The 15,446-nt window shown below is 44.8% G+C and overlaps 1 protein-coding gene across 4 annotated transcripts in view; it reads left to right on the forward strand.

The window, feature by feature from the left end:
- Positions 1-8,648: 8,648 nt before the first annotated feature.
- Positions 8,649-15,446, forward strand: part of RAPGEF1 (Rap guanine nucleotide exchange factor 1) — a 46,436-nt gene continuing 39,638 nt past the window's right edge. For 3 of the 4 annotated variants that reach the window (XM_087914349.1, XM_087914350.1, XM_026712379.2), the window contains exon 1: positions 8,701-8,896. In XM_087914349.1, coding sequence (XP_087770475.1) covers positions 8,872-8,896 — 25 coding nt within the window. In that variant the 5' untranslated portion in view covers positions 8,701-8,871. Of the gene's footprint in view, positions 8,897-15,446 lie in introns of all 4 variants that reach the window. The other variant, XM_087914351.1, reaches the window with a different exon arrangement.

The raw sequence follows: 15,446 nt of genomic DNA on the forward strand, positions 1-15,446 counted from the left end.
TACTCTAGTATAGTTTAGTTTATTATTTTATTTCTTATTTTATTTTATTCTATTCTATTCTTTTTACTTTATTTTATTATTTTATTTTACTTTATTTTTTAATTTAATTTTACTTCTACTCTATTCTTTTACTTTTATTCTTTTATTTTATTTATTATTTTCCTCTAAGGGGATGCAACCAAAATAATAATGCAATAATTCCCTGAAAAGCAAAGGGAAAAAAAGCCAGTAATTTGTTGCATTGGATATGTTTACCACCTTGGGTTATTTGTAATAATAATAATAATAATAAAGGCGGCTGTATAAAAATTTATTAGATGTACCTAGTCACCCTAATTCACACATAGTGACTCCGAGTGACTGGCAAAATTAAAACTTTTAAACACACTTTAAAAGTGTATTGTGTATTCACACAACCTCCCTTTAAAAATGGTGACCAGAGAGACAACGAAGGTTGGGGTTTGAAAGAGAGGCCTCTCCGATCCCAGAGGTAAATACTTTTCTTTATTTATTAGCTAGACCTTGCCAAATCTTAATTGATTGGTCTTGAGATGGAGCCGAAAGTCAGCAGTTGTTTACGGCGGCTTAAACATTACCTAACATTAGTTTGTGTCGAATTTGCTGACCGGATAATGGTTGCACTTAATGGTAGTTGCACAACACGCATCTCCTTCCATTTAAAAAAAAAAAAATCTTCTCGGAGTTGGTAGTAAGAGGAGGAAGAAGATAATTATTTTTTAATTGCTTTTCCTGGGTTGGGTTCAGTGTTGGAATATAGAATAATAGAATTGGAAGGGGCCTTGGAGGTCTTCTAGTCCAACCCCCCCACTGGAGCAGGAGACCTTATACCAATTTCAGATAAATGGTTGTCCAATGTCTTCTGAAAAACCTCCAGTGATGGAGCCCCCACAACTTCTGGTGGTGAGCAGTCCCACTGGTTGTTCTTCTCCTTGTTAGGAAATGTCTCATTAATTCTAGGTTGTTTCTCTCCTCGATTAGTTACTTTTGTCTTGCCTTTTTGTGCTTTGGAACATAGTTTGACACACACACACACACACACACACACCCTCCTCTTTGTAGGACTGAATTCTAGTTCCACCTTAGGCATGGAAGCCAGTTGGGTGACTTTGAGCCAGTCCTAACCCACCTCACAGGGTTGTTGCTGTCTGGAAAACGAGAGAAGGAAGGCAGGCTGGGTACGTTCACGGCCTCGCGTGATTTCTCCAAATAATAAAGACAGGTTGCAAACGAGGAAATAAAAATAATGGGTCTAAAATCAGGTCGGCCACATCTAAGCTCCTGAGTTGGGCCTAAAGAACAAACCCTTGTCGGATTTTTGCATGTCAGAGACAAAATCCTTCCAAGGTTGACATCCGATGAGGCCGGCCATCTTGCAAAATCACCGGGGCGTTCTTTTTTCTTTTTCTTTTTTTTAATGTCTCCCTAATTTGTATTTAATTTGGAGTTAATTGCCATTTCTTGCCCTATGGAAGTGCGCCCTTCTCTTTCATTTCTGTAAGGAAGCACGTATCTTTCAGCAACAACCTTCCTAATTGAGGCTGAATTATCACATTTGTTCAAGACCCCCTTTTTCTCCTTCTGTCCTCCAACCAAACCGGACCAGGGGCTCTGGTTTTAGAAGGGGGGTGGGGGGACCCATTTTACCCGTCAAGGAATTCCAACTCTCCAGTGACTTCATTATCAGGGACACCTCCAGCCAGAAAAACGGAGTTTAATTATCCCCAAATGCCCTGGTTTTACAATCTGATGTGAAGGAATCTCATTATCTAAGACAACGTTAAGTACATTAAGTGGCTTCCACCAGTTTCATCTCTTCAACATGCTGAATTCAGAGTAACAGAGTGGGAAGGGACCTTGGAGGTCTTCTAGTCCAACCCCTGCTCAGGCAGGAGATCCCATCTCCGTTCCAGATAAATGGCGGTCGAGTCTCTTCTCCAAAACCTCCACCCACAACTTCTAAAGGCAACGTTCGTTCCACTGATTGATTCTCCTCACCGTGAGGAAATTCCTCCTTAGTTCTAGGTTGCTTCTCTCCTGGATGAGTTTCCATCCGTTGCTTCTTGTTCTTCTTCCCTCGGGTCCTTTGGAGACTAGCTTGACCCCCTCCTCTTCTTTGGGGCAGCCCCTGAGATATTGGAATGCTGGTCCTTCTCTTCATTAAACAAGACATGCCCAATTCTTGCAACCGTTCTTCTTATGCTTTAGCCTCCAATCTCCTAATCATCTCTGTGTCCTCTTCTCGGCACATTTTTCTAGAGTCTCAATGTCATTTGTAGATCATGATGATCGAAACTGATTTGGTACCTTCAGACTTGCAAGACTACGTTAAAGTAGCTTGAGAGGACGGTCAGATAAGATACGGCATAGCCCAGAGCTGCATAATGGATGGAGGGAAAAAGCTCAGAAGGAAACGCCTTCTAAGTGCTCATCCATCCACCACCCACCCAAATCCCTCCATCCATCCATTAAATGTAAATTAGAATTCCTGTCTACTAAAAAGATACTCCTTTGGTCTTTTTAGTGGCCAGCAGAAAGGGAGTGGGGGAAAGCAGTGCATTCCTTAAATGCCTCAGATAATCACCTTGGTAGCCGAAGCTGTTGGCGCGCAAGATTATTACTGGAGAGCATGATTGAGGACTCTTGGCTATGGATGTGTCCCATTGGAGAATACACATCCAGGGAGTGAGGGGAAGACCAGGCTCAAGGGGGAAATGAATGGTGTATTTTAGCATCGGCTGCACCCAGCTAACGCCAACATGGCCACTCCTAATAAATCGATTTATTTTTACTCTTAAGAGACGCAGCTAGAGACGTAGGATTTGAACGGGGGTGGATTTGTTGGAGCCCTGACAATCACTTTGTACCTAGCCCCGCCCACTTTTTCTTCAGGCCACGCCTGCCTTTCCTGCCGCCCCACCCACTCCCAGGAGTAGCCTTGCAAACGCACCTTGTAGTTAGGAATGGTAAAGTTTGCAAAATCAAAGGAACCGGCGTGTGTGTGTATGTCGCCCCTCTCAAAACCCCCACAGCATCCATCCGAAGCCTGACCTTTTCATCTCTCGGACAGCTGAAATGTGTGTGTTGCATTTGCTCAGACTTTTCCACGCTTGTCCGGCATCGTCTATGCACCACCAAACGAATTTGCAACCGGAGGTGAAAATGGACGGACCGTTTAGTCGACGTCTGCCCGAGATTCACAGCTCCCAAGGCTCCAGAGGCCCTTCAATGAAGAACAGCATTAGAGGCAATTCAACTGGCCAGCTATTTTTGGCTGCATTGATTTTATTTTTTCATAACTTCAAGTATTTATAGTTTTAACACTTTTGCCTTCTGCCCAAATATTTAGGCTTCTGCCCCCAGGTTATGTTGTTTATGTATTATTTATTTGAATCGCCGCTCTTTCTTTCCGCTCTTTGCTTTTGAACTAATGTTCTAAAGACCAAAAAGAAAAATACAATTATAAGAGAGAAAGGGGGGGGGGGATAGCAATTATCTTGTCCTCTGCTGCCCCCAAAATCCTTGAGCTCAACGTTCAACGGAAGATTACATCACTGGCTCGCCTTTCCTTTTCCAGACTTCTGCTTTGTTCTTACTATGGTTTGCTTAAGCCACAATGGGCTGGGTTCATACAACCCAAATTGTGCCTTGCACACCCCGGTGGCTGAATTCCGACAAGCGCGAAGCCCGAATAGGGTGATGGATTATCCTGATAAGTGTTGGACCTGATGATTCTCGAGTCTTGACAAATGTTTCTTTCCTTTTATGTACACTGAGAGTAATTTACACCAAGACAAATTCCTTGTATGTCCAATCACACTTGGCCAATAAAGTATTCTATTCTATAAGTAGATCTAATTTCTGACATGCCTGCAGTCTGGACATTCATTTGCAAATATGAGCAGTCCTTGGTCCCTCTGAGCTTGGTTCTTTTTTCTTTTTGCACACGTTTTATTACCAAACTAGGTAACATCATCAGTGCTAGAAGGGAGTGAGGTATGTGGAATGGAGGAGGAGGAGAAGGACTGTGGGGTCTCTGATCTTGTTTTCTTGCAGATATTTCATTACCAAATGAATAGGTAATATTATTCGTGCACTTTTTCACTGTCTCACTGTTATAAAGAGTTTGTAGAAAGAAACACCAACAATGCTGCTTAGTTTGGGTCATGAACCATCTGCAAGGAAACAACCAGGCTCAGAGGGTACCAAGAACTCCTCATTTCAAGCCCAAACTATAAATATTCTCTTTTATTGACATTGGCAAATATGAAATGCTTCCCCCAAACTGACTTAGAAACTGTTCTACAGTTTGCTGGACAGCAGGTAAAAAAAGCCATCCTAGCCACGCCAGACAAACGGTCGATTTAATCCCGACAATCGTTTTTGGGGGGGGTTGTGAGTCCACTTGGTCACATGCCCTGCAGGGTTTATTGTCTCTAAATGTCAGTGGGCAGCCTCCTAGAAGAGTCTGTTTTTTTTGAGGGGGCCGGGATGGACAATGCAACTTCTAGCAAGTCCTTAGGAGGTTCAATTAAGTCATCCTCCGCTCCAACCTGGAGGAAGATCTCCCCAGGGGGCTCCCAGTGGGGGATTCTTCAGCAAGACAATGGAATCCCTTGGACAGCAGTTGCATTTTTCAGAGACTGAAGTTCTCCAGGAAAAACACACACACACACACACACACAGACACACACACACACCTACCTCCAAATCTGTTTTGACTCCCATGGTCTTTGTCGAGGGAGAAAGGAAAATGGTGAGCTGAAAACATGGCACAATGAATGGAGCCCCACCCCGGCTGCGAACTCTCCCCCTGCTGGTCAGGCCTTCCCGCTTCCCTTAGCCTACCTGGACAGGGCTGAAGTCCGGCGATCAGACTTGCCAAAGGAGGGGAAGACAACGCCGTCTTGTGTAAGGGCAGAAATGACCAAAAGGTGTGGTCTGAGTAAAAAGTGGGATTTCTCCTCTCATTAGCTGGATAAAGTACTCCACAGTTTAAAGGAAGATGATAGGTAGGTAGGTAGGTAGATAGATAGATAGATAGATAGATAGATAGATAGGATAGAATAGAATAGAATAGAATAGAATAGAATAGAGTAGATAGGTGATAGAGTAGATAGGATAGAGTGGATAGATAGAGTGGATAGATAGGAGATAGAGTAGATGAGATAGATAGGTAGGTAGGTAGGTACGTAGGTAGATAGATAGATAGATAGATAGATAGATAGATAGATAGAATAGAATAGAGTAGATAGGTGATAGAGTAGATAGGATAGAGTGGATAGATAGAGTGGATAGATAGGAGATAGAGTAGATGAGATAGATAGGTAGGTAGGTACGTAGCTGGGTAGATAGATAGATAGATAGATAGATAGATAGATAGATAGATAGATAGATAGATAGATAGATAGATAGACAGACAGACAGACAGACAGACAGACAGACAGAACTAATGTGGAGGGGAGAGAGATGATAGATAGATCTTATAACTATAGTAAAAAGTAAAATAGAAGTGAAATACAAGGTTTATTTCCAAGATAAAATAGGTAAAAGAAAGTACAATACCTATGTGCTAAATGCAGTGTAGATGCAGATGGTATAGATATTCAGTAGATATGGATATATAGATATATATAAATATAGATACATTTCTCTTTTTCCCCTTTTTTATTTGCAGCAACTAGAAGGGAGGGAGGTTTGCAGGGAGGAAGAGGAGAAGGTGGTGATGGATTGTGAACTGAGATCATAACTCAAGGACTACCTGTATAGAGATTTATATAAAAATATTATATTAAGCTAGCCCCAAAAAGACATGGCAAGAAAAGTCAAGCTGGTGTCGAATCTCTAGTTGTGCAGGAGATTTATGCTACTGCGGTGATTAGGATTGAAGAGAAAAGGTTAGCCAAGTTAAGCACCCCTTCCATATGTAATGTTTCCAAGCAAGGTGATGGATGTAATTTTTTTTCTTTCTGAATACTAACAGGGTTCACCGAATTCAAAACACCAATTGATCTCCCTATCCTTGTTTAGCATTCTAATAGTCTGGACAAGATTGCCCTCTAGAGTTCCGCTACAGGAATTAGATAGATAGATAGATAGATAGATAGATAGATAGATAGATAGATAGATAGATAGATAGATAGATAGATAGATAGTGGGTGGGTTGGTTTGTTTTGTGGCCAAAGGTAGACAGGACCTGCTTCTTATCTTGATTCATAGGATTGTAACAGGGAGTCAATGTTTCACTTAGCAAATTGAATGTTGGGCTCAGTTGTGGTTACCTGTATGTTACTCTTCACAATTTCACTCCTGCTTCTGGAGAGTGAAATTGACGAGACTATTCGGCAGTTTTCTGCTCTTAGAGAGAAGAACTCAAACCTAAGGAACACAGACCATCTGAAGAAGACAGGATAGTTGGGTTGGAAGGGACCTTGGAGATCTTCTAGTCCAACCACCTCAAGGAGACCTTAGAGCAGGGGTCGCCAACCTTTTGGACCACAGGGGACCACGAAACTCGTAATTTAAAATCCTGCGGATCAGAGACCCTGGGAAAATCCCCAAACAAGTCTGCAGGAAAATCTCACACCCCGTTTTCCTACCGATTGATCCTTCTTTATTTGAGATGGCAGGAAACCGTCACCAGCTCCGTTCTCAGGGAGAGAGAGAGAGACAGAGAGAGACTTTTGGCTTCATGCAAGGAAAGCAGCAGAAGCAGCAGAAGTCTTTCTTTCTCTCCCCAAACTCCGCCAGAAATGAGTCTTTGCTGGCGCAGCCTCTTGGAGCAGGAGGCCTTGCAGGGTCCCAAAGACTGGGATTAATTGCTTTGGGGGGTGGGGACATTTCTCTGTGGACCACTAAAATTTTCTCAGGGACCACCAGTGGTCCCCAGCCCACCGGTTGGCGATCACTGCTCTACACCATTTCAGACCAATTGACTGTCCAATCTCTTCTTGCAAACCTCCAGCAACGGAGCGCCCACAACTTCTGGAGACCAGCGTTTCACTCATCTTCATGCAACACTGAAGTTTTCTTCCCTTTCTCAATTCAGCTGAACTTCCAATAAGAGAGTCTGTTGTGGGAACACAAACCTGGCTAAAAGGAACAGAGGATGCAAGAGGAGGCCAGCAGGGTTTTGTGAATGACATTTTGATATCCAGCCCTGAGCAGGGAAGGAAATTCACCCTGGAAGCACTAGAGGCCGCTTAATTTCAGCCTCTTACAGTTTTGGCCACTTAAATCAATAAACAAATGAATAAACATGAATAAATCTTCCATTTGTATTCTAGGAAATTGGTGGCGGGGGGGGCTGAAAAATTCAAAAAGGAAGAGAAAGCCTTGCAAAATTAAAGCATGATATAAGAATTGAGGAAGGACAAGAAAATAAATATTCAAACTACTCTAGGCACAAGATCTATAGCAGGGTGTCCAACCTTGGCCACTTGAAGACTTGTGCACTTCAACTCCCAGAATTCCTCAGCCAGCTTTGCTGGCTGAGGAATTCTGGGAGTTGAAGTGCACAAGTCTTCAAGTGGCCAAGGTTGGCCACCCCTGATCTATAGCATAGGAACTCTAGCTCAAGCGGTGGGTTGGGCTAGAAGACCTCTAAGGCCCCTTCCAGCTCGGTATTCTGCATTTTATGCTGCGTACCTTGGGAGGGGAGCTGGGGGAAACATTGAAAAAGGGGAGGGAAATTTAAATTTGATGTTGGAATGAGCAAGGACCAGCATTATTAAACATTCAGAGGACTTGAAATATTAAGAGCAATCTATTCGGAGGAGGAAATAGAGGGTTTGTTTTTCTTAAATCAAAATCTTTGACATTTCAAAAGATTTCCTCGAAGGTGCTTTCTGACAGGCGTTTGGGAAAACTCGGTGTGAAAGACAGTGGAGGCATTTAAAAACGACACTGGGTTGAATTGTTCCCCGAAGCAAAGAGGTTTTTTGGGGGGGAGGCGGTCATCCTGTTGAGTCACCCAACGTGTAAAAACGTAACCTGGTTTAGTTGCAGTTTGGGGCGCTCTAGCTGTGTACGGTGCGTGAACCCTGAAACTCTGGCATAGGGGATAAATCGTGGTTAAAAGGAAATTTAAACATTTGGTCTAGTACTTAAGGCACCAGATCAGAAAGCAGGCGAGGGAGAGTTCTAGTCCCACCTTAGTCTTGAAAGCCAGCCGGGGAACTTTGGGCCAATCGCCGGGAGGCTGCGAGTTCTAGTCCCGCTTTAGCCATGAAAGTTGGTTGGGTAACCTTGGGCCGGTCACTTCCTCAGCCCAACCTCACAGGATTGTTGTTGTGAGGAATATAGGAGGAGGAAGGGTTGTTGGATATGTTTGTCACCTTGAGTTATTCAGAAAACTAATAAAGGCAGGATACAAATGGAGGGAAATGAGGGGAAGGAAGGAAAGGAAAGAAGGAAAGGAAGGAAAAGAAGAAAGGGAAGGTAGGTGGAAGGAAGGAAGGAGGATGGGGGGTTGGACTAGATGACCTCCAAGGTCCCTTCCAACTCTGTCCCTCCCCCGGGGAGGCCCCCACTGAGCGCCCAGCCCCTCCACCCCGCCTCTCCCGCACATGGGCCCTGGAGTCCGCCCGGCGGAGGCCGATGGGACCTGGGCCCCCTTCCAGCGGCCAGCCACCGCCTCTGGCCGGGCTCGGCAGCCGCGGCGGTCGGGCAGCAGGGCGCGCTGTGGGCCGGGCTGGCCCTGCTTAGCGGCGGCGGGAGGAGCCGCCGCAGCCGCAGCCGCCGCCGCCGCCGCAGCCAGCAGAGCCCCGGAGCCGCGCCGAGGAGCTGCCCGGCCGCCTCCCGTCCTCCCGGGCTCCGCCAGCGCCCGAGCCCGGCGCCCGCGGCGGCCCAGCCATGTCCGGCCGGGTGGAGAAAGCAGGTGGGTTGGGCGCGCCGGAGCCGAGCCAGGCCTCGCCCGTCGGGGACCCGCCGGAAGGCCGGCCGGGCAGGCGCGGGTGATGGGCACCGGCCGAGGGAAGGGCTGCCTGCCCGCCTGGCGCCCGGGACGCGCGTGCAAAGGGCGGGCCGGGGTGCATTGCACGCGCGGGGGGTGCATTGCACGGGGCCCTGACTCTCCGGGGACGGGGGGGCGGTGGGAGAGGCAGGGGGCGACCCCCCCACACCGACAACCCCCGCGTGCGCGTGCTCACTTTTAGCAAGGCTCCCCGGGGAAGGGTCTTCTCCCCCGTTTTTTTTTTTGCAAAGCGGGGAGGGGTTTGGACTGTTGGGGGAAGGAGGTGGGGGAGGGTTCCTTGCCGGAAGGCCCGGGGCCGGGGGGGGGGAGGGGAGGGGGCGTGCAAAGGCACGCGCGGGAGGCCCCGGGCCGTGAAAAGGTGCCCGCGATTGGGACTCTGGTGGGTTTCCGGGTGTGCATTGTGGCCGACCTGGAGATCCGTGTCGTTTGGAGTTTGCTTCGGCTGGTGGCTGTGGGCGGGGAGGGTGTGTGTGGAGGGAGATACAGCTCTCTACCTTTACACGCGTACAATAGAGATCTATATCTGTGCACACATGCAGCATATTATCTATATACACAATGTAAATATGTGTGGGTGGATGCATATACATATATATGTATGTATGTATGTATGTATATGTATGTATACACTATGTGTCTGTGTCTGTCTATATGTAACAGTTATTGCACAAACACACATGTATCATATATACACACAAATATAAACATATATACACATTTGTATGTGTGTGTGTGTGTGTGTGTGTGTGTGTGTATATATATATATATATATACACACACACACACACACACACACACACACACATATATGTATATAATAGATACATGTGTGTGTTTGTGCAATAATTGTTACACATCCAATTGTTTCCTTTCCTCTCTCTGCTCTCTTTCCTAAATAATATTTGGAATTTGAAACAAGATTGCACTCACTGCAACAAAGTAATTCCCACAAGGGAGGCAAATTTTATCTCAAAAGCATTCGAAAAAAATACTATTATTGGGCCTTTGTTGACGACCATTCAAGTACAAATGTTTAATTAAAAAAAACAACACTCCATAAGGTATGTGAAATGTATAGACCTGAGTACCTGTGTGGATATCACTGCATGTATATGGCGAGTATCTATCCTGTATAATTTATGCGCCTAGTATAATGTTTATTAGATATCCCTTCACAAACTTCATTTGCACATATGTGTGAAGCTCACATACGTAGAGGTTCATGTGCACACAATGGAGTCTCTAGTGTAGGAAGCACAAGCATATGTTATGTATGTCAGTGCATTATGTATTGATATATTTTTAATTTCTTTGTCAAATTTTTAAACAGGCCATCATGCTCCTAGACCAATTTTGGGCAGTACAAATTAAAACAAAACTGTCTGTCTATCTATCTATCTATCTATCTATCTATCTATCTATCTATCTATCATTAAATTCCCATAGGAAGCAATGAACTCTGGAATAAAATAGTTAAAATTGAAAATTAAAAAAGTCATAGGAATATAAGTATATCTCGAGTGAAGATGGTGTGTTTCTTTGCATGGAAATTAATCTTATGTAGCTTAGCAATTTCCTGTGCTTTTTTTAAAAAAAAATCTGGTTAATTGTTTTAATTGTTTTAAATTTTGTTTATATGAGGTTTGTTTTTGGGAACTAGCCAGAGGCACGTATGTGAGGTGGGCAGTTAGAAAAATTATGATGATGATTTCAATAGATTGGCTCCCTGATTATTAATTGAAGTTGAATAGAATACAAATTTAAAAGTAAACTTAATGCATCTCTGTCTAGCATGCATCTGTGAATATAATCTCTGTGCGACATACACTTACAGAGAAATTATATTCACACACACATTAATACCCTTTGAAGAATTTTAACGTTCTATTGGTGCCAAGGTGGAAAACATGAAAAACCTAGCTGTTTGTTCAGGCATATGGATCATGAAGTTAGTCAAACCTGCGTGGGAATGCATATATATGATATGATATTCTTTTACTTTTACTTTGGCTGCCGTTTCTTTTTGAAATTATACGTTGTGGTGTATATGCTTCCATGTACTGTATTGTGCTTTTTGTTTCACTTTCGATCAGTGCCTAGACCAAGAGGGTCTTTAAACTTGGCAAGTTTTAGACTTGTGGACTTCAACTCCCAGAATTCCAGAGCTGAGAGAGGAAAGAAAGAAATAAGATTTGCATATGCATTAGTATGATATATGTATGGATATGTACCATGAAAGCCAGCTGGGTGGCTTTGGGCCAGTCACCAGGAGATGGTGAGTGCCGGAAGACGGGGTTGGTCCAGATAACCTCCAAGAGCCCTTCCAACTCTTGTCATTCTGTTAGACATACTTAGCTCCTTCAACTGTTCATCATACAATGTAGCCTGCAGATTCTCTATCATCCTTGTTGCTCTTCTCTGCATACTTTTCTGTAATCTTCTGACATCCGTTGTAGGACCTGCCTATGTCTAGTTAAATGAAAAAAAAAAGAGGACTCAGGGTAACATGATAGCAGCCTTCCAGTATTTGAGGGGCTGCCCCAAAGAAGAGGGAGTCAAGCTATTCTCCAAAGCCCCTGAGAGGCAGGACAAGAAACGATGGGTGGAAACTAACTATGGAGAGAAGCAACCTAGAACTAAGGAGAAACGTCCTGACAGTGAAGACAATTCACCTGTGGAACCGCTTGCCTCCAGAAGTTGTGGCTGCTCCAACACTGGAGGATTTTAAGAAGAGACTGGACAGCCCTTTGTCTGAAACAGAATAGGTTGGACTAGAAGACCTCTGAGGTCCCTCCCAGCTCTGTTATTCCTCTGTTGTTCCCTATCCGTGAAAGTGCCCAATGGAAGAGAAGGCAGTCCGTTTTCTTCATAGCCCTGGGGCCTCTCTCTGTTGCCAAGATGAAAATGCTCTCTGGCTGTCATTGAATCAGCAGAAAACAATGCCAACATGACCTACTTATGACTTACTCCTCCCTTACTCCTCTGCCCGTCCAAGCTTTCCTCAGAAAGAAGAGATGGCCCAGCCCAACAAATGTTGCCTGTTTTGAGCTGCACCTTCTGATTCTTGACGAATGTTTCTTTTCTTTTTATGTACACTGAGAGCACGTGCACCAAGGCAAATTCCTTGGGTGTCCAATCACATTTGGTCAATAAAGAATTCCTTCCTTCCTTCCTTCCTTCCTTCCTTCCTTCTTTATTTATTTCCTTTCTTATTTCCTTCCTTCCATTTTAGCTCTGATGGAGCAGTAGAACCATTTAAACCTCTCTGCGTCACAGGCTGAGGACAAGATAAAGATAAGGTTGGGTGGAGAGAGGGTGACGGGGTAGAGACAGACCTCCGCTTAACGACCACAATCATGCCTCAGATTTCGGAGATATTTGTTCCATGAGTTTCGCCCTGGTTTCCATGAGTTTGCAACCTTTCAGTGGCCATGGTTGTTTAGCAAATCCCCGCAACAGTTAAATTGGGGACACGGAAGTGGCTTCCCGCTTTGAGGCAACCCTATGAGGGACACCGCGACCATCGTAAATACGAACCAATTGCCAAGCGTCCAAATTTGGATGACTCGACCGCGGGAATAATAAATGCTCCCCAAATCTTACAAGGTGGTCTTCTGTCGTGGTTTACCTAAATAATCCCAGTTTTGCCAGACCTTAAATGGCCACTTTTACGGAGAGCAGAGCCCCAGCCCTCTTGTTTGGGGGGTGGGACTCAAATATTGGAAGGCTGCTCTCCTGCCTCCCCTGGTCCTTCTCTTCCCAAGACTAGCCAGGCCCAGTTCCTGCAATCGTTCTTCATATGTTTCAGCCTCCAGTCCCTTCATCATCCTGGTTGTTCTTCTCTGCATTCTTCCCAGAGTCTCAGCCTCTTTTTTGCAGTGTGGCATCCAAAAGGAGCTGCCATAGTCCAAGGATGCAATGCTCAGTTTCCCATGTGGACATGCAAGGACAACCGTGTGGCTCATTCAAAGGGCACCGAGTCAATGAGGGATTATCTATTTTCCGCTCTCCGTCCCAGTCTCTATTTTTTTTTGCAAAATGAGCCATCCTGGCTTATGCTGCCCAGGGAAGCCAGGAACGATTTAGTTCTTCTGTGGCTGAATCCCACAAACGAGGTCAGCCGGTGTAGAAAAATCCCGGGGAGAGAATCTCGAAACACGCGGGCATCCACACCTTCTCCTCTGCGTAGTAAGTTATGGGCCCAAGGAGGTGACACTTTGAGTGCTTCCCAGGGTAGGGGATGGAAAGGCCAGTTTTGAGCTGGGGGAAGTTGTGGAAGAAAACAGCTGGAGCCATGCCGGAATGCAAAACAGCTGAGCAAAGCCTTAAGCAAAAAGCTGAAATTGGAAACAATTTCTAAATTTATTATCTGGGTGTGGACAGTCCTTTGGATTCTAGGTCACAGAGAAGAGGGGTTTAAGCCTCCCTCTTTCTTTCTCTTTCTCTTTTCTCTTTTTCTCTCTCTCCCTCTTCTCTCTCCCTCTCTTTCTTTTTCTCTTTTCTCTCTCTTTCTCTTTTTCTGTTTCTCTTTTTCTTTCTCTTTATCTCATCCTCCTTCCCTCTCTCTGATTCTCTGTATCTGTCTGTCCGTCTGTCTGTCTCTCCCTCTCCCCGTCTCCTTCTCTCAAAAATAAAGATTGGTATATCCCGAGTAGAGAAAGTTTTTGTTATCCTGAAATTGGAATTTTTTTATTTTATTTTTGCTACTGCAATGCTTTTGGGGGTTTTGAGTGTTTTTAAAGGAGGCGCTCTGTTCCTTTCCACCCACAAAGCAGTACATTGATCGGCTGGATGAGTTTGGAGCTCTCGGTTTGAATTGGAAAACGTGAAGCGCTGGAATTTACGTTCTTCCCAGACAGAAATCCAAGCTGTGCTTTCCGATGTCACTCCTTCAGGGATAGAGGAAGGCAAATCTCCCGTTGGCTCCCTTAAATTACGTGTAAAAATAATAAAGGCAGGATACAAATCAAATGACATTAAATTAAATTAAAACACCATCCAATATCTTATGACGACAACAACAACGCCAGAAGTCTGGGCTGAGCCAGACTCCCAAAGACATACCAAGGGAACCAAGATTCAAATGAAAGACTCATTTGTGCGAATGTAGCATTTAGGGGCCTTCTCTGAGAAAATTCACACCTAAAGTCGTCTCCTCCCTTCTTGTTTCTGGAAACCTTTGTTTGTCTAAGAGAAGGACTAGGGGTGACACGGTAGCAGTCTTCCAATATTTGAGGGGCTGCCACACAGAAGCGGCGGGGGACGGACGATGTGTCCTCCAAAGTACCTGAAGGCAAGAGAAGAAGCAACGGATGGAAGATCATTCCAGAGAAATCCAAGCTAGAATTAAGTCGAAATTCCCTGACAGTGAGAACGATTAAACACAACTGAATTGCCTGCAGATGTTGCAGGTTCTCCGTCACCGGAGGTTCTTAAGAAGAGACCGGACATCCATTGGTCCAGAATGGCACAGGGTCTTCCTGATTGAGCAAGGGGGTTGGACTAGAAGACCTCCGTGGTCCCTTCCAACTCTGTCCTTCCATAATTCTGTAATCTCCATCGTTTGCATGGGAAGCCCTAGGCTTTCAGAAGCCCCGTCTTCACTTCATCATTCCTGGAATTTATTTATTTTTTCTGCTTTGGGAGTCGAGGGAAGCCAAATTTTCAGTAGCAGCCGAATTCCACCCAAGAATTTAAAAAGAGACTATTTGTTGGATTGCCAGCAGCGAGGCCGAGCAAACATTCCACGAAGCGGCCAGACTGTGAAGTGTCTTTCTTGCGATGCACCCGAGGGCTCTTTTTATTTATCCAAATCATATCTATAACTACATCTCTCCAACCACCTTATGCGGGTTAGTATCTGTATACAAGTATCCCTCGGCTTAACCAGAGCTCACTTTTAGCTTAGTTTACTTGATTGTCATTGCACCTCGTACAACAAAACTAAATGCCATCTTCGGGGTACATTATGACTATGAAAATAAACACAAACACACAACCTTCACATGGTTATACACTGAATGGAAAACCCCTGATATTGCATTAATATTGCACTATGCAGTAGAACTCTACTGAGCTACTGACCTGGGATAAAAGCCGTTTTTTCAGCCTATTTATCCTTGTTTTTATTATTGTCCTGTACCTGATGGTAGTAGTTCAACAAAAAAAAAGGGGAGCCCAGGATGAGATGGATCTTTGAGGATGTTTTGAACTTTCTTAAGGCAGTGGGAGCTCTAAAGCTCTTCTAAAGAGGGGAGAGGGCAACCCATGATCCCCTGGGCAATGACCTTAACCCTCTGGAGCACCATCCTATCTGCCCCTGTGCAATTGGCAAACCATACAGAGGTGCAGTGAGTTAAGATACTCTCTCTGGTGCAGCGGGAGAAGGTCACCAGCAGTTTTCCAGTCAGTTGTTGTTTTCTGAGAAGTCTCAGGTAGTATCGTCTCTGCTGGG

Source organism: Pseudonaja textilis, chromosome 17, assembly GCF_049901715.1.
Source record: "Pseudonaja textilis isolate UNSWEBS1 chromosome 17, rPseTex1.2, whole genome shotgun sequence".
Lineage (NCBI taxonomy): Eukaryota > Metazoa > Chordata > Lepidosauria > Squamata > Elapidae > Pseudonaja > Pseudonaja textilis.